The sequence below is a fragment of the Erinaceus europaeus genome, chromosome 9 (genome assembly GCF_950295315.1).
Source record: "Erinaceus europaeus chromosome 9, mEriEur2.1, whole genome shotgun sequence".
Taxonomy (NCBI): Eukaryota; Metazoa; Chordata; class Mammalia; order Eulipotyphla; family Erinaceidae; genus Erinaceus; species Erinaceus europaeus.
Window position 1 is genome coordinate 122512572 of NC_080170.1, and position 21658 is coordinate 122534229.

Consider the following 21658-nt stretch of genomic DNA (forward strand, 5'->3'; position numbering starts at 1 on the left):
AGAATGCTGAACCCTTTTGTCATATGAATAAGCATGTGCCTCTGTCCATTCATTTGTTTTCTCGTTGCTTACTCCACTTGAATGTCTCTGGTGGTTGGAACCAACCTAGCAGTTTAGGAAAGGCAAGATTAACCCTAGACAAGATACACCTTACACCTAAGAACACACACACACACACATACACACACACACCTCTACACTTCAGGGACTGGTACAACAAAGACAAGACATACCAGTCAACTTCACTTGCACATCACTTTGGGATGAAGAAGGAAACCAGAGTTACTAAACCTGGGAAGAAGTTGTCAACTCTATACAGACAATGATCCTGATTGGGAATTGAACAGCATTGTAATAAAAAATATATTGAATAAAATAACATTATTTGAGGACAATAAGTATTTTTTTTTTTGCTTTCCTATATATACTTTTTTAATTTGCCAGGATGGAGAGAAATTGAGAGAGGAGGGGAAGATAGAGAGGGAGAGAGAAAGATAGACCTCCTTCACCACTCAGGGAGCCTTCCTTTTCAGGTGGGAAGTGGAGATCAAACCCAGGTCTTTGAGCACGTGTGCACTTAGCCAGGTACACCACTGCTTGGCCTTGAATATTCTATTCTATGATTTCTTTTGACAGGTCATTTTCTAAATAAATATTTAAATTGTAAAAATATTCAGATTTTGTAGAAGTTCCAAGGACAGCTAATAGAGGTCTTATGCGTTCTTTAGCCAGTGTCCCCAGATGAGTGAGAAACTTGTTATATTATGCTAGTATTCTTGTCACAGTGAGGAGATCTACCCATCTATGTCTCACTATCAACTAGCGCTCCCTTTCCATTCACATATTTTTATCCATAACAAAACCTCATCAAATTACCACACTATGCTCAGTTCCTCTCTTTCCTAGAGACCAGTGGTTTGAGACAACAGTTGTTCAAGGTTGGTGTTCGCCTTGAGTGTGCAAGAGGTTCTATTCTTTGTCATTCCCATTTAAGTTTCCATGCTGAACACACCACCATGTCAGGATTGAGAGTTTTTTTCACCTTGACAAGGAGAAACATTTCAGGCTTGTGACTAGAAGTGAAACTTCTCACCTATCATTACTCAAAACAAGTCATGAGGTCATGTTGTTCCAGCAACTGTAACCACTGCATGTGTCCTGAGAGATCTCAAAGGATTATCACTTTGGGTCTTTGTGTATCCAGTAGGTTACCTAAGGTGTCCCCAAGTTTTCTAACCTGCAGAGATAACTCTTTCTTTCACCATACAACAAACTCCTTAAAGCGCTTACAACCACAAGATGGAAAGAGGTCCTGCACTTTGCCCCAGTGTCTTTGAAGACCACCCAAGTGTCCTGTATAACTTCATTTTTCACCTGTCAACTTTTCTTTTTTTAAAATATTTATATATTTTCCCTTTTGTTGCCCTTGTTGTTTTTTATTGTTGTTGTAGTTATTATTGTTGTTGTTATTGATGTCATCATTGTTAGACAGGACAGAGACAAATGGAGAGGAGAGAGAAAGACAAAGAGGGGGAGAGAAAGATAGACACCTGGTTCACCGCCTGTGAAGCAACTCCCCTGCAGGTGAGGAGCCGGGGGCTTGAACCAGGATCCTTGAGCCAGTCCTTGCACTTTGCTCCACATGCACTCAACCAGCTGAGCTACCACCTGACTCCCTTCCACCTGTCAACTTTTCAACACCAAAACCCTGCCCATGTTTGAAATAAATCTGCTGCCAATGCATTAACTCGGATAAAGGTACAGTTCAGAGAAGATTGCAATTCTCTCCTGAATTGATCCAGTTTTAACTGTAAATACCCCAGTTCTTCACAGCAGGCCAACACTGGGGCAGGATGTCAGAGTTCACTGAAGAATTATGACACACACTTGACAAAAGGGAAAATTAGATGGTCCATAATTTTCATTGAGATGTTGTTGACTGTTAGTTTTATATTATCTCTAGGTGTCCAACATAATCATGGATACAGCTTTATATAGAAATGATCGCCATGATAGGTCTTGTTAATAATATTCATCCCCACACATTATTATAGATTTCTATCCAGTGAGTATGTTTAGACTTACTCAGCAGGCAGCCTTCAAATATGCAATATTGCACAATTGACAATATTCACTATGCTGAATATTAGTTGCCCAGTGTTTGTTTGTCTGTCAGAATGGGAATGAAGCCAGCTCACACGTGTGTGATTTCACTGCTCTGGGACATTTCTTTCATTCAGATAGAGAGAAAGACCTCACCTGCAGGGGAAAGCTTTGTGAGTGGTGAAGCAGGGCTACAGGTGTCTCTCTGTCTCTCTCCCTCTCTATCACACTCTTCCCTCTCGATTTCTGGTTGCCTCTATCTAATAAATAAATAAAGATAATAAAAAAGAGATAAAGATATACCAAAGAACCTCCAGTCTGGTGCCTGATCTGAAGCCCAAATCATACACAAGATGCTGCAGTCACCAGCAAGTTAAGTTTCCTGACCCTTATTTATTTTACACTTGGAAGTCTGTGGTTTTTGCCCTCGTCTAGTTAATGTGTTTACCTCTCAACCCCTTACTCTGGCAACCTCATCCCTCTTCTCTGTACCTGTAGGCTTGGGATTTGCTTTACTTGTTTTGTTTCTCAGATTTCATAAGGGTTTTGTCTTGCTCTGCCTGCCTGAGTTACATCACTTGGTAAAATGCTTTCCAAGCCAAACCATGTGGTCACAACTGTCAGATCATCCGTTTTCCTTTTAACAGTAGAATAATTCCCTTACAGTTATGTATCATATTTGCTTTATCCACTCAGCTATGGATGAACACTTGGGTTACTCTCTGTCTGGCTGATCTGAGAAATGTCTATGAATCTGAGGGTAAGGATATCCTTTGGAAATAGTGTTTTCATTTTCTTTCTTTCTTTCTTTCTTTCTCTCTCTCTCTCTCTTTCTTTCTTTCTTTCTTTCTTTCTTTTTTCCCTCCAGGGTTATCATTGGGGTTAGTTGCCTGTACCATAAATCCATTGTTCCTGGAGACCATTTTTTCCCATCTAGTTGCTGTTATTATTGTTGTTGTTACTGATGTCGTTTTTGTTGGACAGGACAGAAAGAAAGCAAGAGAGAAGAGGAAGACAGAGAGGGGGAGAGAAAGACACCTGCAGACCTGCTTCACCGCTTGTGAAGTGACCCCACCCTGCAGGTGGGGAGCCAGGGTCTTTAACTGGGGTCCTTAAGCCGGTCCTTGCACTTTGTGCCATGTGCATTTACCCCACTGCATTAACGCCCCACCCCCTATTTCCTTTAGATACATACTCAGGAATGGACTTGCTGAGTCATATGGTAGTTTTAAATGCAATTTTTTTAGGGGTCTCCACATTGGTTTCCATAGCATTGATCCAACCACGTAGCACAGCTAGCCCCTACACCCTCACCAACACCTCCTATTTCTTGCCTTTTTGCTGGTAGCTATGCAAGCTAGAGTGAGCTGATTCTCATAATAGTTTTGACTTGCATCTCCTTTGATGAGCAGTGGTGCTAACCATCTCTAAAGGTAACTACACAGTCATATCTGTAAGTACACAGTCATCTGTATATCTACTTTGAAAATATGTTTGTTCAAATCCTCTGTTGAATTTTTGCTGGGTTTTTTTTGTTTGTTTGTTTGTTTACATTGCACAGAGACATTGAGAGGGATGGGGAAGACAGAGAAGGAAAGACAGAGAGACACTGACAACACTCTCACCACTTGTGAAGCTTCCTGGTCCTGTGTATTATCACAAGTGAACCCTTATTCAGTCCCATCTTTTTTTTTTTTTGCCTCCAGTTATTGCTGGGGCTCGCTCTCTGCACTACAAAGCCACTGCTCCTGGAGGCCATTTTTCCCATTTAGTTGCCCTTGTTGTTGTTATTATTGTTATTGTTGCCTTTGCAGTTGTTGTTGGATAGGACAGAGAGAAATCGAGAGAAGAGGGGAAGACAGAGAGGGGGAGAGAAAGATAGACACCTGCAGACCTGCTTCACCACCCGTGAAGCGACCCCCCTGCAGATGGAGAGCTGGGGGCTCAAACCGAGATCCTTGCGCTTTGTGCAAGGTGCGCTTAACCCGCTGGCTACCGCCCGACTCCCCCGTCCATTCTTTTCAATTGAATTGTTTTTCTCCATGGAGCTGTATGAAATCTTTGTGTGACTTAGGCAGTAAGCCCTAGCGAGATACATGACCCGCAGATGCTTTCTTCTCTCATCTCTTTTCCTGGGATGCATTGGATCGACCTTCTCGTGGTGCATCCCGTGAGTACCCATTCATTGGAGAAACTGACGATCCTTCCTAGCCGACTGAATCCACATGGATCCCAGTCACTTTCAAAGCCAGCAACAAGCAGCTCCTGACAGCTTTCAACCTGACGCTGTTGACTGGCTATGGAAGAAGGGCAAACGCTAGAAGAAGAAGAATCTCTTTTCCTTCTTTTAGAGACTAACATGATTAGCATTTTATCATTGATCATTTACATCTTTGTCCCACCATTTATTTTAATAGTAAGATTCCGATTCTGTTCTTCTTCTAGCGTTTGCCCTTCTTCCGTAGCCAGTCAACAGCGTCAGGTTGAGCCTGATGTAAAGTTTCGAGACCTCCTTTGAATCTGGAGAGGTGGCAGTCGTTGACTATGTGGGTCATAGTCTGTCTGGAGCTGCAGGGGCAGTTCGGGTCGTCTCTGGCTCCCCAGCGATGGAACATAGCGGCGCACCGGCCATGGCCTGTTCGATAGCGATGGAGGAGGGCCCGATCATAACGTGCTAGGTCAAAGCCGGGTGGACGCTTGCAGGGGTCTGTGATGAGGTGTTTGTTCTTGACCTCAGCTGACTGCCAACTCTGTTTCCAAGAGACTGGAACAGAGAAGTTCAGTGTAGGCGTAGGGGACCAGATTGGGTGACGAGACGTCAAGCGTTGGACAGGGTGGGCGAAGATCTCTGCGTCTATTGGCAGGTCCGGTCGAGCGTAGACGTGGGAAATGAACTTAGATGATGCCGCATCCCGACGAATATCTGGCGGGGCGATGTTGCTAAGAACTGGCAGCCATGGAACCGGGGTGGAACGGATGGTTCCAGAAATGATCCTCATGGAGGAATATAATTTGGAATCGACCAAGTGGACATGGGGGCTACGGAACCATCCTGGGGCACAGTATTCTGCAGTGGAATAGCATAATGCCAGAGATGATGATCGTAGTGTGGAAGCGCTCGCGCCCCATGAGGAGCTGGCCAGTCTTGCAATGATGTGATTCCTCGCGCCCACCTTTGCTGCAGTTTTTATGAGATGTTGTGAAATGACAGGGTGTGATCGAGAGTAACGCCAAGATAGACTGGCTGGGCTTCATGCCGGATTCTCGTATCGCCAAGCCGCACATTAAGCTCATGCGAGGCCGAGGCATGCTGTAGATGGAAAACAGATGATACCGTTTTTGCAGTGCTAGGGATTAGTCGCCATTTTTTACAGTAATCAGATATCAGAGACATGTCTTTTGTGAGTGTTTCCTCGAGGATGTCGAACTTGGATGCCTGAGTTGCACAGCAGATGTCATCGGCGTAGATGAACTTCCTTGAAGAAGTTTCTGGGAGGTCATTGATGTAAATATTAAATAGCATAGGAGACAGAACAGAGCCCTGGGGGAGGCCACTTGAGACAAGTCTCCATCTGCTAGACTTGTCACCCAGATGCACCCGGATTCTGTTTGTTCTGTCAACAGTGAAACATTTTATTGCATACTTTCAGTAGTAACTTGAGAATTGCACAAATTCTCTCGAATGGAGATCTCACAATGTGTTTAATTCTTTTCTACAATGGTTGACTCCCTATGTCATCAGATTCTATTTTATGCTATAATAAAGTGCTCGGTAATGGATGACTTTGGATATGTGTCTTTCTGTGTCTCCCTGATGAGTCCTAGCTCATAAATTCCTTCTGAGGAGTCGCAGGGCCACAAAGTACCCTCTGTTTTCTGCTCTTCCTACTTTCTGTTAATTTTTTAAGGAGTTTGATACTAGTCTTTGCTTTCACTAGCAGGCCCTACAACAACATTAAATAATCTTGAGAAAATAATTTCAGTTGGCTTTTCAACAATCCACCAATAAAGCCGAACATAGAAAAATAAAAGTATGAAAATGCAAAGGGACAGATTTTTTTATTGACCTGACATAAGACTGTGTTTTCCTTGGAGATCAGTCAAGCACCTATTAGTCTGACCAATAGCTGTGATTAAAGATTAAACAATACTTTGATTTTAATACTCCCAATGTGAACATTGCAAGCTTTGGTAATAAAGTCTTTGTGACCTGAATACCTGTCTGCTGGCCAGTTAACTGTAAAAAGAAAGAAAGAAAGAAAGAAAAAAGAGAAAGAAAATTGAGGCCTGGGGGGCTGGGTGGTGTAACCAGTTAAGTGCACAGGATTCCATGTGCAAGTACCGAGGTGTGAGGCCCTGCTCCCCACCTGTAGGGAGTGAAACTGGTCTGTAGGTGTCTTTCTCTCCTTCTTTCTAGACCCCCTTCCTTCTTAATTTCTCTCTATCCTACCAAAACAAAATAGTAAGAAAGAGAAAAGGGACAGAAAGGGAGTGAGTGAGGGAGGAAGGAAGTCAGGCAGGAAGGGAGGGAGGGAGGAAGGAAGGAAGGAGGAAGGAGAAAAGAAATAAAAAGGGGCCGCCGGGTGGTGGCACACCTGGTTGAGTAGACATGATACTGTGCATAAGGACCCAGGTTAGAACCCTCGATCCTGGGAGTAGGGCGGTAGGTAGCACAGCGGGTTAAGTGCACGTGGTGGCAAACGCTAGAAGCAGAAGAAGTGCACGTGGTGCTAAGCACAAGGACCGGAGTAAGGATCCCAGTTTGAGCCCCCAGCTCCCCAGCTGCAGGGGAGTCGGTTCACAGGCGGTGAAGCAGGTCTGCCGGTGTCTGTCTTTCTCTCCTTCTCTCTATCTTCCCCTCCTCTCTCCATTCTCTCTGTCCTATCCACCAATGATGACAATAATAACAACAACAAGGGCAACAAAAGGGAATACATAAATATTTTTTTAAAAAGAACCCTAGGTTCCCATCTTCAGGGGAAAGCTTTGCAAGTGGTGAAGCAGAGCTGCAGGTGTATCTCTCTCTCCCTCTCTAAGCAGACCCCCCCCAATATCTGGCTGTCTCTATCCAATAAATAAATAAAGATAATGAAAATAATTAAAAAGAAAGAAAAAGAGAGGGAAAATGGCCACCAGGAGAGTATATTCATAGTGCTGGCACTGAGCCCCAGCTATAACCTTGGCTGCAGTATAATAAAAAATAATAATAATAATAATAATAATAATAATAATGAAAATACTAAAATAGGGGCCGGTTGGGTGCGTACGTTACAATGTGCAAGGACTCAGGTTCTAAACCTCATCTACAGGAGGAAAACTTTGCAAGTGCTAAAGCAGTGTTGCCTGTGTCTGTCTGTCTCTCCCTCTCGATCACCCCCTTCCCTGGCGATTTCTGGCTGTCTCTATCCAACAGATAAATTAAAGATAATAAAAATAAAATTTAAAAAACTAATAAGATAAAAAAGCTTACTTACTTTGGAGTCAGAGAATATCTCACTGTGTAAAGAATGTGTCCTGCCATCTCCAGACTTGGGCTCAGCAGCACATGGGAGAGTCCATGGCACCAGGAAGTTTGCAGACTGTACTGTCTTTCACACTCTCGACTTCAGTCTGTCTGGATGAAGAGACAGTCCAGGAGCAGTGAAATTGCACCAGGCCCCAATTCTCTTTCTCACACACAGATCATAAGAGAAAAAACCTGCATTTCTAAACACAAAATTGTATGATCTGTCTGTAGAAGACACTGTATTTTATGTGTTTAGAACTAGGGGAAAAAAAGCAGGCAGCAGAAAGAAATGATCAGCATAAATGATGTGCTGATCAAATGTAAAACTCAAAATGAAAGGGGCCAGGTGGTTGAGTGCACACATTACCTTGTACAAGGACCCAGGTTCAAGCCCCTGGTCCCCAACTGCGGGAGAGGGGCTTAATGAGCAGTGGAGCAGTGCTGCAGGTCTCTTCCCCCCCCCCCCCGCCGTTCTATCTGCCCCACTAATTTACATCTGCCCTATCAAATAAAATAAATATAAACAAATATTTTTTAAAAGCATGAAGCTTTGAACCTGGGAAAATTATACAGTTCTAGATAATGCAGCTTCATGAGCCAGTCTCCTCAAAAACAAAATTGTATTTTGAATGAACTGCAAATGTCAGTGTTAATACAGAAATGTTCATGTCTACATTTTCTCTGGAAATGAAAGCATTTCTGCTATACATTTTCCATCAGGAAACTCATCTCTAAAAATGAATAATAAAGATTTTGTTCTTTAAGATTCGGGAGTAAGTTCAAGGTCTATATCAGAAGTTTTGATTCATGGAAAAAGATTTAACCCAGAAGTGGGAGGGACCTGTAAAAGATTCCCATGTATTGGTTAATTTCACAGATTTCTGTGGCTCAGTTACAATGACCTGTGAATCCTGTAGAAATCACTCACAAATACTCATGCACCCAGCTGTTAAAACAAAACTAAACAAATAATTTAACCACAAAAAGCTGTAAACCAAGACAGTTCCAATTATTTAACCACAGAATCATAGCATAATTTAACCATAGTATACAATGCATATAACCAGAAGTGTTAATTTAATGTTCAAAATCCAGGACGGTTCATATTATAAAAAGATGATGACTTAAAAGAGGAAGAGGGAGACAGAGAGAAAATGGGGTGTAGTGGGTCCAGAAAGTAGTGCGGTAAGCAGAGTGCTGAACTTGGAAGCATGAGGTCTCGAGTTTGATATCAGCATTTCATATTTCAGATTGATTTTGTGTTTTCCCTTTCTTTCTTTCTTTCTTTCTTCCTTTCTTTTTTCCTTCCTTCCTTTCTTTCTTTTCTTTCTTTCTTTCTTTCTACCATCTATCATCTATTAATATATCATCATCTACCTATCATCTTTCTACCATGTCACTATAAGATCTATCATCTACCTATATCAACCTACCATATCTATTATCTATCTAAATATCAATCTATGACGCCTATCTCTATCTATATATCTATCATTTTTCATCTACTTCTTCTTCTTCTTCTTCTTCTTCTTCTTCTTCTTCTTCTTCTTCTTCTTCTTCTTCTTCTTCTTCTTCTTCTTCTTCTTCTAGCGTTTGCCCATCTTCCGTAGCCAGTCAACAGCGTCAGGTTGAGCCTGATGTAAAGTTTCGAGACCTCCTTTGAATCTGGAGAGGTGGCAATCATTGACTATGTGGGTCACAGTCTGTCTGGAGCCACAGGGGCAGTTCAGGTCGTCTCTGGCTCCCCAGCGATGGAACATAGCGGCGCACCGGCCATGGCCTGTTCAATAGCGATTGAGGAGGGCCCGATCATAACGTGCTAGGTCAAAGCCGGGTGGACGCTCGCAGGGGTCTGTGATGAGGTGTTTGTTCTTGACCTCAGCTGACTGCCAACTCTTTTTCCTCTACTGATCTTGTGTCAACAAATAAATACATCTTTTTACTCTTTGTTTATTTATTGGATAGGGACAGTCAGAAATCGAGAGGGAATAGGGAACTAGAGAGGGAGAGAGACACCTTCAGACCTGCTTCACCATCATGAAGTTTTCCCCCTGCAGGTGGGGGTTGGGGGGCTTGAGCCCAGGTCCTTCCCCATGTTGACATGTGCGCTCAGCCATGTTCACCATCACCGGGACCCCTAAATACAAAAATACAATATTTGTATTTATTTTTCTGAGATAGACAAAAAGAGGCCAGAGAAGTACTCAGTTTTGACTTACAAGTGTGCTAGGGATTGAACCTGGGCCCTGTAAGGGCTCGGCTATGCAAAGTTTGTGTTGTCAGACACTGAACTATCTCCTGGTCTCAGATGGCGACTTTAGTTTTGATTCTTCCCAACCTCCCTACATTGACGGCAGACTTGACAGCTGACCAAAGTCACTGTGGTGCCTTGTGTGGAGCTGTCTGGTTTGTCCTTATGCCTGTCTTTCCATGCTATGGCATCCTTCAGTTTTCTCTCTGAAACTTTGAGATGTCACTAATAATAATAATAATAATAATACACAAAGCAAAAGCTGGCACCATGCATGGTGTATTATATCAAAGCAAAGGATTCTGGGGAAGGAAGGGAGTGAGAGGGTGAAGAGAGCCTTGGGGTATTGGCAGATGATGTGGTACAAGGACCTAAGATGTGGGAGAATGTTCTCAGAAACATTCACAGGGAGAGAAAGAGTCTGGCCTATGAGCATGGATAGTGCTGAAGGAGAGAGTGGAGATCTAAAAGTCTTTGGAACACCACACTCAGGTGCCAGGTGGATCAAGAGCCTGCTGCTGGCACACTTCAGGGCTTCAAGAGGCTTCCCTGGATGCCCTGGATGTATTCGCTGAGCCTGTGGCCTTTGCTGACCTTTAGTCTGGCAGATTCTGCTTTTTAAATTTGCAGAGTTGTGGCAAGAACTCCCCTCCAGGCAGGTGGGAGAACTCAGGTGTTTGGAGCTTGTGAGGCTCTGAGGCTGCAGGTTCAGTCATTGGCAACATTGTCTGAACTCGCTGAGCCATGTTTGAGTTCTCCCCCCCTTCCCTCCCCCTCTCCTCCCTCTCAGTCTTTATATCTCTTTCTTTCCCTCTCCCTCTCCCTCTCTCCTTCTCCTTCTCCCTCTCCCTGTCTTTATATCTCTTTCTCTCCCTCTCTCCCTGTCTTTATATCTCTTTCTCTCCCTCTCTCTCTTCCTCTCTGTCTCTCTCTCTCTCCCTCTCCCTGTCTTTATATCTCTTTCTTTCCCTTTCCCTCTCTCCCTGTCTTTATATCTCTTTCTCCCCCTCTCCCTCTCTCCCTGTCTTTATATCTCTTTCTCCCCCTCTCCCTCTCTCCCTGTCTTTATATCTCTTTCTCTCCCTCTCCCTCTCTCCCTGTCTTTATATCTCTTTCTCTTCCTCTCCCTCTCTCCCTGTCTTTATATCTCTTTCTCTACCTCTCCCTCTCTTTCTGTCTTTATATCTCTTTCTCCCCCTCTCCCTGTCTTTATATCGCTTTCTCTCTCATGCTAAGTAGATAGATGGCAGATAGTTATTACAGATAACTAGAGAGATAGATGATAGATATTTAAAATAAATAAATAAATGGAAGAGGTGGGTGGTGGTGCACCTGGTTGAGTGCACATGTAACAGGGTGCAAGGACCTGGGTTCAAGCCCCTGGTCTCCATTTGCAGGGGAGAAAGCTTTAGGAGTGTTGAAACAGGGCTGCAAGACTCTCTTTCTCTATTCCTCTGGATTTCCGGCTGTCTCTATTCAATAAACAAAGACAACTAAGTATAAATAAATAAATGAATAATTGAGGTTTTGTTCTTTGTATTTGTATATTTCAGACTTTCTCCCCTTTAGGAGAGCACTGCTCAGATTTAGCTTACATTGGTGCTGGAGACTGAGCCTGGGACCTCCTAGCGTCAGGCACAGAAGTGTTTTTGCATAACTATTATGCAGTCTCCCAAGCCCTCAGGGGCTTAAGTGATTGAGCATGTCAGCAGGAAACTCCAGCAGGCTGGAGAGCAGTTTTGGAGCCTAAATACCCTTGTTGTGTGAGCCTGTCCAACCTGGCTTTCTCCACATCAGTAAGGAAGAGAGAACCCCGCCAGCTGTGTGATAAAATTTTATGTATGCAAAAAAAAAAAAAAAAAAAACCCAATCCTGGATGTCCTGTCATTTCTGTCCATAGTCATTGTTCAGCTTGTGGCTGAGAGAAGAAGGGACCACAGGGAATGTACCCAAGACTAAAACAAACACAGCAGGCAGGCTTCTGCGATTCCAAGGGCAGATGTGGTTTTTGAAGGATGCCTTTGGTTTATAAAGGAGCTAACTGGGGGTGGGGAGATAGCATAATGGTTATGCAAACCGACTCTCAGGCCTGAGGCTCCCAGGAGCTAACTGCATCCATTGCTGAAGGGTTTTGTCCTTCCTGCTTCAAGTTCAATCCCAACTGTAGTGAAGGAAGGTGTCTTTCTCTCTGTGTTTCAAAAAAAGTTGGCTAGGTATTATCTTAATGTCCATGTGATAATAATAATAATAATAATAGTAATAATAATAATAATAATAATAATGACAGGTGGTGCATCTGGTTCAAACCTCTGGTCCCCATCTGCAATCTGCAGCTGGAAAGATTCATAAGTGCTAAGACAAGGTTGCAGGTGTCTCCTTCTCTCTCTCTCTCTCTCCCCCCTCTCTCTTTTCTCTCAAGTTCTTTCTTTCCTATCAAGTGAAATAAAGTAAATTATAATAATAATAACAATATAATTTTTGTACTTTCTTTTAAAATACTTTATTTGGTTTACTCTAATGAGGAAGAGATGGGGGGAGATATAGAGGGAGAGAGAGGTAATTTCTAATTTCCCATCTTGGAAATATGAATATACCCCAGCACTAACCCAACTGCCAAAGCAAAACCCCAACTTCCTAGTGGGTGTGGACCATGGACCACATCTGCTTCCATCAAAATTCAGTTCTTACCTCACTGGTGTACTCCCATCTCTCTGGAGCCCCCACCCTATTAGGGAAAGAAAAAGATAAGCTGGGAGTATGGATCCACCTGCCAAGATCCATGTCCCACACAGAAGCAATTACAGAAGGTAGATTTCCCACCTTCTGCACCCCATAATGATCCTGCATCCATACTTCCAGAGGGATAAAAAAGAGGAAAGCTTTTAAGGGAGGGGGTAGGTCATGAAACTCTGGCGGTGAGAAATGTGTGGAATTTTATTCCTCTTATGATTTTGTCGATATTTTCTATTTTTAATTTTATAAATGAATTAAATAATCATAAAAAAAGAAAAAATTGTTTGGACAGGAGCAAAGTCCAGGCTCCTAAAAGACACACACACACACACACACACACACACACACACACACACACTAAAGTCTAACCTGGGTAATCTCTGGCATCCATGGTAGAGCCCCCAGACCAGCTCCCTGCCATGATGACCCCAAGGTCACAGCAGAAAAGACCCTCTCTCATGGGGACAGAAACAGTGACTTATCTTAGCACCTGTCCTGTACCTTACACAGTGTTTGCATGTAAATTTCCTTGGCCAACAATGCACACTTCCTCTTGTGGCAAATTCAGTAATCACTACCTAGTTCTTCTGTGATCATCCCCGATTTATGAGAGAAAAGGTTCTGTGGATTGTTTCATAGAGATACCTGATTTGGAAATGCTATTTCCTTACATGAGAACTGGGAGAGGGAAAAGAAAAAAAAAAAAAAAAAACTAGAAATCAGCTAAAGGAAGTTCTTTCTTCAAGAGCTCAAAAACTATTGAGTGAGTTACAACAGACACACCCAGGCATGTAGACAGGAACTCACACATTCACACTTATTGTGGGGTGGTCTTTCATTTCTGACAAATGGCCAGTTTCCTAGGGTAACTTTTGCTGCCCCCTTTGCTCACAAGCTTAGAGCTATAGAGCAAGGCAGAGGGGCTGGTCTTCATTGTTGATTCTGACAGTGACACTCAGTTCCTGTGGGGGTCCTATCTCTGGGCACTTTGAGTTCTAAGAAAATCAAAGCTAGAAAGGGATGACTCAAAACTTCCTTTTTTTTTTTTCCTTCTTTTCCAGAACAAGCCACCTCTTTCCCACGACATGGTTATTTCTCTTCCCCTTTCTTTAAGTGCGTGACCAGTCTTTCCTTCCCACATCACCCTCCCTTTCCTACACGAACCCCTCTGTCTGTATTATCCTGGAGTTGTCAAAACAAAACATTGTTCCCTAGCTGCATTGCCTAGGGGAGCAAGATTGGATACTCTCACACTTCCAGAGACTAGAAGTGCAAGAGCCCAGTGTTAGCAGGGTTCTGCTGTCTCTGAGACTTCGCTGCTTCTAATTCCCCCAGCTTCTGGGGGTTTCTAGCAGTCCTTGGTGGTCCTTGTCTTTTTTCCTTCCTTTCTTTCCTTCCTTCCTTCCTTCTTTCTTCCTTTCTTCTTTTCTTTCTTTCTGTATTCCTTCTTTTTTTCTTCTTTTCTTTCTTTCTTCATTTATTGCCTCCAGGGTTATTGCTTCAGCTCGGTACCAGCACTACGCATCCACTGTTCCTGGAGGCTATTTTTCCCATTTTTGTTGCCCTTGTTGTGATTATTATTGTTGTTGGATAGGACAGAGAGAAATGGAGAGAGGAGGGGAAGACAGAGAGGGGGAGAGAAAGACAGACACCTACAGACCTGCTTCACCGCCTGTGAAGCGACTCCCTGGCAGGTGGGGGCCAGGGGCTCGAACCAGGATCCTTACGCCGGTCCTTGTGCTCCATGCCATGTGCTGTGAACTTAACCCGCTGCGCTACTGCCCAGCCCCCAGGTCCTTGTCTTTTTCAAAGATCATTTTATTGAGGAAATGTGGGCTGTTGCCACGGGGGTTCCCTTTCACATCTCCCCAGGAGAGATGTCAGCCCACCACACCCTCCACCCAATTCTCATCTCCTGCCACCATAGGACAGTGGGTCCCCAGCCCTCTTTCAGCATCCTGACCTCCTTCTCTGCCACTGAGTCTTTGTATCTTCTGGGATACACCCCCAGATTATTGGGATTCTACCTGTGTTTCCCCTTGTTTTGTGTCTTGCCTCAGCTGTGAGTGAGATCATCTGATATTCATCTTTTTTTATCCTAGCTGACTTCCCTTAGCACAGTTCCACCCATGCCAGAGCCAAAAAAAAAGTTATCATCATTTTTTAAATCTCTTTTTGTTGTTACAGCTAGTACCCCATAAGAACTATAAGAACCTCGTAACTTAATAAGAGACGATTGGGGGGAGGGAGTGGTGGTGTGACCAGTTAAACACACAAAGTAGGAAGCACAAGGACCCGTGCAAGGATCCAGGTTCAAACCCCCAGCTCCCCACCTGCAGAGGGGTCACTTCACAAGCAGTGAAGCAGGTCTACAGGTGTCTCTCTGACTCTCTCCCTCCCTATCTCCCCTTCTCAATTTCTCTCTGTCCTACCCAATAAAATGGAACAAATTGCCTCCAGGAGCCGTGAATGTGTAGTGTCAGCCCAGAGCCCCAGTGATAACCCTGGAGGCAATGAATAAGTAAACAACTGACAAGTGTTATCTTGTAATTCTTTCAAGAGTCTCTGTAAGGAACCCATGGGAGAAGGAGTTGCAGACAGTCCCAGTGAGCCTCACACCCCCCTTCAACAACCCATCTGTTGAAGAAGTCTTCACAGTACTATTTGTGACAACCAAGATATGAAAATGACCCAGGTGGCCCTTGTCTTACAGCTGGGTGACTCCACACTCTATCTCTGTTGCCACAGAATGTCCCCTTCCTATGTCTGCACCCATATTTCCTTCCTCTGATAAGGGCGTGTGTCATGCTTCTGTCAGGATTCACCTTGATCATCTCAACCTAGGATGGATATCATTGTGAGGGCCCAATTTCCAAATAGGGTCACATTCATGAGGACCAGAACTAAATCTTGATTATATATTTTTGGGGAGATGTAGTGTAGCCCATGATACCCCATCTTACTTATGTTTAATTATCATATGAGTTCAAGTCCCGAAAGAAAGATGGCGTGGGGGCCAGGTGGTGGCACACCTGGTTGAGCACACATGTTACAGTGAGCAAGGACTCAGGTTCAAGCCCCCAATCCCCACCTGTAGGTGGAAAACTTCACAAGTGGTGAAGCAGGGCTGCAGGTGTCTCTCTGTCTCTCTCCATACCTTTCCTCTCAATCTCTGACTGCCTCTACCTAATAAATAAGTAAAGATAATAATAAAAAAAGATAGCTTGCATTTTCCTTAAATAGTCCACACAATGAAGAATTTATAATTAAAATTCTCTCTACAAAAGCATGAGTCAGGGGTCAGGCTGTAGTGCAGTGGGTTAAACACACATGGTGCAAAACTGGAGGACCAACATAAGGATCCCGGTTCAAGTCCCCGGCTCCCCACCTACAGGGGAGTCGCTGCACAAGTGGTGAAGCAGGTCTACAAGTGTCTGTCTTTCTCTCCCCCTCTCTGTCTTCCCGTCCTCTCTCCACTTCTCTCTGTCCTATTCAGCAACAACAGCATCAATAATAATAAACACAACAATGATAAAACAACAAGGGCAACAAAAGAAAGGGAAATAAAATTTAATGAAGCATGAATCAAAAATAAATGATCCCTTCAGTATATTTTGAGTATCTCTCAAGATTAGCAGGCACGCCTACATGTGTACACACACAGCTATCTTCTTCATCTTCCCCTTTTTCCAGCTTTAGGAATTTCCCAATAAATAATAAGTGCACCCTGAGTGACCATCACAAGTCAAGAGTGAATTTAAAGGCTAGGGGTGTTTTGCTCACTGAGTCGAATCGAACCCATTCATGGGAATGGCTCAGGTCCAGACCTCAACACCACACACTTAGAAGACACCATGGCACTAGGGGAAGTTTCACTGTGGGAACTTCACCCTCTCTGTGTCTATCACAGAGATAGGGGATGCAAAGGCTGCCTAAAAGCTGTGAAATCCCACGTGTGTGGAGACCCAGACTGTGGAGAAAGGGAGGAGGAGGGGGAGGAGGGAAAGGAGGAGGAGCAGCAAGGAGAAGAAGGAGGAAGAGAGAAAGGAGGAAGGAAGAAAATATCTGTGGAGGAAGAGGATGAAGAGAAAAAGGCTTTGGACTCTATGTTTGTTCTTTATCAGTTAAATGAAAACAAATGAATTGATGTCTGGCAGATTCACTAGTCCACCTTAAGGTGACCCCCTTCTAAGTTCCAACACTAGGGGTCTTAATACCAGAGCCTTGTAGGATTCAGGATTTTGTTGACACAATAATGTATCAGCTCATAGCATGTGCTTTGAAAACCAGAGAAAAGATTTGAGTTGGACTTTCACTAAATCATGATAAGTTTTGTCCTGCATGACTCCACTGCCCCATCAAAGTGGATTTGAAAATGAAATGAGAAACAGAAAGCTTCACTCAGGACCCAGCACCTTATATTGATAGCTGCTCCCCCTATACTAACTGGGTATTGTGCAGCCTAGAGGAATGCTCTTTGAGTATCGATTGAAACTTTAAAAATATTATTTGTTAAACCACTGGGATTACATCAAACTGAAAAGCTTTTTCACTGCAAAAACTGTCTTCACCCAAACAAAAAGACACACTATAAGATGGAAGGAGATCTTTAAAGAACATACTTCAGATCAAGGACTAGTAACCAAAATATAGGAATAACTGAGTAAACTTAGCAACAAAAATATTATAAAATGGGACTAGGACATGGACAGAAACTTTACTGAGAGATCCAGAGGGCCAACAGACACATGAAAAGAGCTTAAAGTCATTGATTATAAGAGAAATATAAATAAACACAACAATGAGAGGCCACTTTACACCTGTGTGAATGTCATTATCAGAAAGGACAGAAGCAATAAATGTTGGAGAGGATGTGGAGGAAAGGGAGGGACACTTCTGAACTGCTGGTGGGAATATAACTTGATTCCACCCTTGTGGAATATAGTCTGGAGATTTCTCATAGCTCTAGAAATGGACCTACTCTGATCCAGAAATATCTCTACATAAAGGAAACAAAAACACCTATCAGGAGAGATCTTTGTCCACCTATGTTCATAGCAGCACAATTTGTAATCACCAAAAAGTTGGAAGCAACCCAGATGCCCAGTGACAAATGAGGGGCTCAGAACATGGTAGCTCATACATACACAGGGGCTCAGAACATGGTAGCTCATACATACACAGGGGCTCAGAGCATGGTAGCGCATACATACACAGGGGCTCAGAACATGGTAGCTCATACATACACAGGGGCTCAGAACATGGTAGCTCATACATACACAGGGGCTCAGAACATGGTAGCTCATACATACATAGGGGCTCAGAACATGGTAGCTCATACATACACAGGGGCTCAGAGCATGGTAGCGCATACATACACAGGGGCTCAGAGCATGGTAGCACATACATACACAGGGGCTCAGAGTATGGTAGCACATACATACACAGGGGCTCAGAGCATGGTAGCACATACATACACAGGGGCTCAGAACATTGTAGCGCATACATACACAGGGGCTCAGAGCATGGTAGCGCATACATACACAGGGGCTCAGAACATTGTAGCTCATACATACACAGGGACTCAGAACATGGTAGCTCATACATACACGGGGATCAGAACATTGTAGCTCATACATACACAGGGGATCAGAGCATGGTAGCACATACATACACAGGGGCTCAGAGCATGGTAGCACATACATACACAGGGGCTCAGAACATGGTAGCTCATACATACACAGGGGCTCAGAACATGGTAGCACATACACACACAGGGGCTCAGAACATGGTAGTGCATACTTACACAACAGAATACTTCTTGTCAGTTGAAAATAATGACTCCATCTCCTTTGCTTCTTCTTCCATGGAACTTGAAGAGGTCATGATGCGGAGGTCGATGAGTAATTGTAACTATGTATCTACAGCTGCACTGTAAACCATTAGCCCTCCCATAAAAAGTAAACTAAGGGGGGCCAAGCACTGGAGCACCTAGTTAAGTGCACACAGTACAGTGCACAAGGACCTGGGTTCAAGCCCCTGGTCCCCACCTGCAGGGAGAAAGCTTCATGAATAAGAAAGCAGGGCTGCTGGTGTCTCTCTGTCTCTCTCCCTCTTTCTCTCCCCCTTCCCTCTCAATTTCTCTCTGTCTTTATCCAATAATAAAATAAATTATTATTTTTAATGATAGTGGTAGAAATTGTTCCAACTTATTTTCAATACATGTCATTATTTTTAGATTCATTAACTTATGAGAGAGAGAGAACAATAAAGCATTTCTCTGGCATATGTGGTACTGGTGATCAATACTAGTGACCTAGCCTGGGCACTGTACATGCATCTTCTGCACCCAACTATTTCCCCACGCACTAGGCTGCTGGGTGTTTTATATTTTCAGTAGTAAACAGCTGTGAAGGCAGGGGTAGTTAGTATAACAGTTATGCAAAAAGACTCTCATGCCTGAGGCTCCAAAGTTCCAGTTTTATTACCCCATACCACCATAATCCAGAGTTGAGCAGTGCTCTGGGGGGAAAAGTGGGTTGGGTGGTGGCACACCTGGTTGAACGCACATGTTACAATGAGCAAGGACCTTGGTTCAAGCCCCTACCCTCCTGCAGGAGGAATGCTTTCAGAGCAGTGAAGCAATGCTGCAGGTGTTTCTTTGTCTCTCTCCTTTAAAAAAAAGTCTTTGGGAACTTCTATTTTAAAAGTTTTATAAAATTAAGAAGTTGTATTTGGAAAGTTGGAGAGATAGGTTAGCCTAGTAAAGCACAGGATTCTCATATCTATTATCTTTTTCATTGTCAGCAAGGTTATTGCTGAAATTTGGGGCCTGCATAATGAATCCATTGCTTCTGGATAATTAAAGATTATTTATTTTCCTTTATGACTGGAATAGAGAGAAATTGGGAGGGAGTAGGAGAGAGAGAGAGAGAGAGAACTGCAGCTCTGTTCCACTACTCATGAAGCTTCCTCCAAGAAGGGAAACGGGGTCTTGAACTCGTGTCCTTACACAGAGTAGATGAGCTTCATGTTAATCTTATAGTACTAGATGACCTTTTGCCCAGAAAGAGTAGAGAAAAGAGAAGCACACAGACTTGATCTGCATAGAGCATTGGTCAACCACATAACATTACTGAGCTTCAGTGTCCTCAGTCTCTGGCTGGGCTTGCTAAGAGCTAGGAAAATTGGAGCTTCACATCTGTGACTCATATTATCAGAAACAAATAGAATGTTCTCTCATTTCCATAACTGATCTCATTCTGTTCAGACACTTCCTTATTCCCTTACAAAGGGGGAAGAAGAAATCTCAACTTGGTGAGTTTCTTAGTCAGTTCTGGCTGAAAGCACTCTCAGACTTAGCTCAGACACATCTCAACAGGGGATCAGTGTTCTGAGGACAGAAGTTTAGTCAGTTTGGGTTTCTCTCCAGTTCCAAAAGAAACCATGGTAAACTTGATGCATCATTTGGATATCTGAGTCGGGATAGAGTTAACTTCCGGCTAAAGAAACCAACATAAAAACGGCACATAGTGCATGGTTTTGTTTCTATCAGTTGCCCAGGATAGATAGGTCACTTAGTAGAAAGTGAATTAGTGGTTGACAGAAGCTAGAAAAGAAGTGAACATCACTAGAAAAATGCAAATTAAAACGCATTAAGATTCCACCTCACACGTGTGAGAATGGGCTTCATGAGTAAAACAAGAGGAGATAAGTGTTGAAGAGGATGTGAAGAGAGAGAAGAACTCTACTGCACTGCTGGTGGGAGTGCAGACTGGGGCAGCCATTATGGATAACATGATGGAGAGTCCTGAAACAAATACAAATGGAAATGCCTTATGACACAGCAATTCCACTCCTAGGCATTTACCCAAAAGATATAACAATACTGATTTGAAGGGAGACATGCACCTCCTTGTTCATAGCAACTTTATTCACAATAGCAAAAACCTGGAAACAACCAAAATGCCCTTCAACAGGTGACTGTATACAAGAGTTATAGGACATGTACTCAAGGGAGTATTAGTCAGCAATAAAATGATGATGATGTGTTCTTTGGGATAAAGTGGATGGAATTGGAGAAGATGAAGTGAATCAAGGAGGTGAAGGACAACTACAGAATGGTTTCACTCATATGTAGAGTATAGATAATTGACCCCATGAATGTGAAAAAAAAATGTCAACCTAAATCAGATGTCAGGCTCTGACAAAAACTAATAAGGTCATGGGCCCCTTGGAATATACCTAAAATAGACCTACTAGCTTTGTCCAAAATGGAGACCCCCAATTCTTACTCTGCAATATTCCAGCATTTAGGTTCATGATTAGTCAACAATTTGTTCCATTTTATATCTTTTTTTTTTGGTTTCCAAGTTTTATTCAAGAACTCATAAAAAGCATTCCAGATAAAAGAGCTCTCATCTTCATCTTCCTCCTCTTCTTCATCTTGGTTAATCTGGAAGTAACGCAATCCATAGCTCTCTTTGCTGTTAGTGACTACGCGTAACCAATCACGTAGATTATTCTTCTTCAAATATTTTTTGGTGAGATATTTCAAACACCTTCTGGAGAAAGGCACCTCAGCAGTCACAGTGATCTTGCTCTTGCTTCGTTCAATGGTCACAACCCCACCACCGAGATTCCCAGCTTTGCCATTCACTTTGATTCTCTCCTGAAGAAACTGCTCAAAATCAGCAGCATCCATGATTCCATCTTCAACAGGGAGTGTGCAATCAAGGGTGAACTTCAGAACCTGCTTCTTTTTTTTGCCCCCCTTTGCCACAAGCTTTTTCACAGGTGCCATTGCCACAGCGGAGGCAGAAAGGCCCATTTTATATCTTAACTCTTTTTCAACCACCAGGTTCCAGATGCTGCCATGATGCCAATATGACTTCCCTGACAGACAACACCACCCATGTGTCCTGGAGCCCCGCTTACCCAGAGCCCTGCCTCACTAGGGAAAGAGAGAGACAGACTGGGAGTATGGATCGACCTGTCAACACCCATGTTCAGCAGGGAAGCAATTACACAAGCCAGACCTTCCACCTTCTGCATCCCACAATGAC

General features: G+C 43.3%; 1 protein-coding gene across 1 annotated transcript; it reads right to left on the reverse strand.

Annotated features, from left to right (window-relative positions):
• Positions 1-20459: 20459 nt before the first annotated feature.
• Positions 20460-21412, reverse strand: LOC103110585 (large ribosomal subunit protein eL22-like). Its single transcript, XM_060197128.1, has 2 exons — positions 20941-21412; positions 20460-20543 (listed from the first exon to the last, which is right to left on the reverse strand). Exons 1-2 carry the CDS (start codon positions 21394-21396, stop codon positions 20460-20462), a joined length of 540 nt encoding a protein of 179 aa, XP_060053111.1. The 5' UTR covers positions 21397-21412.
• Positions 21413-21658: the final 246 nt, after the last annotated feature.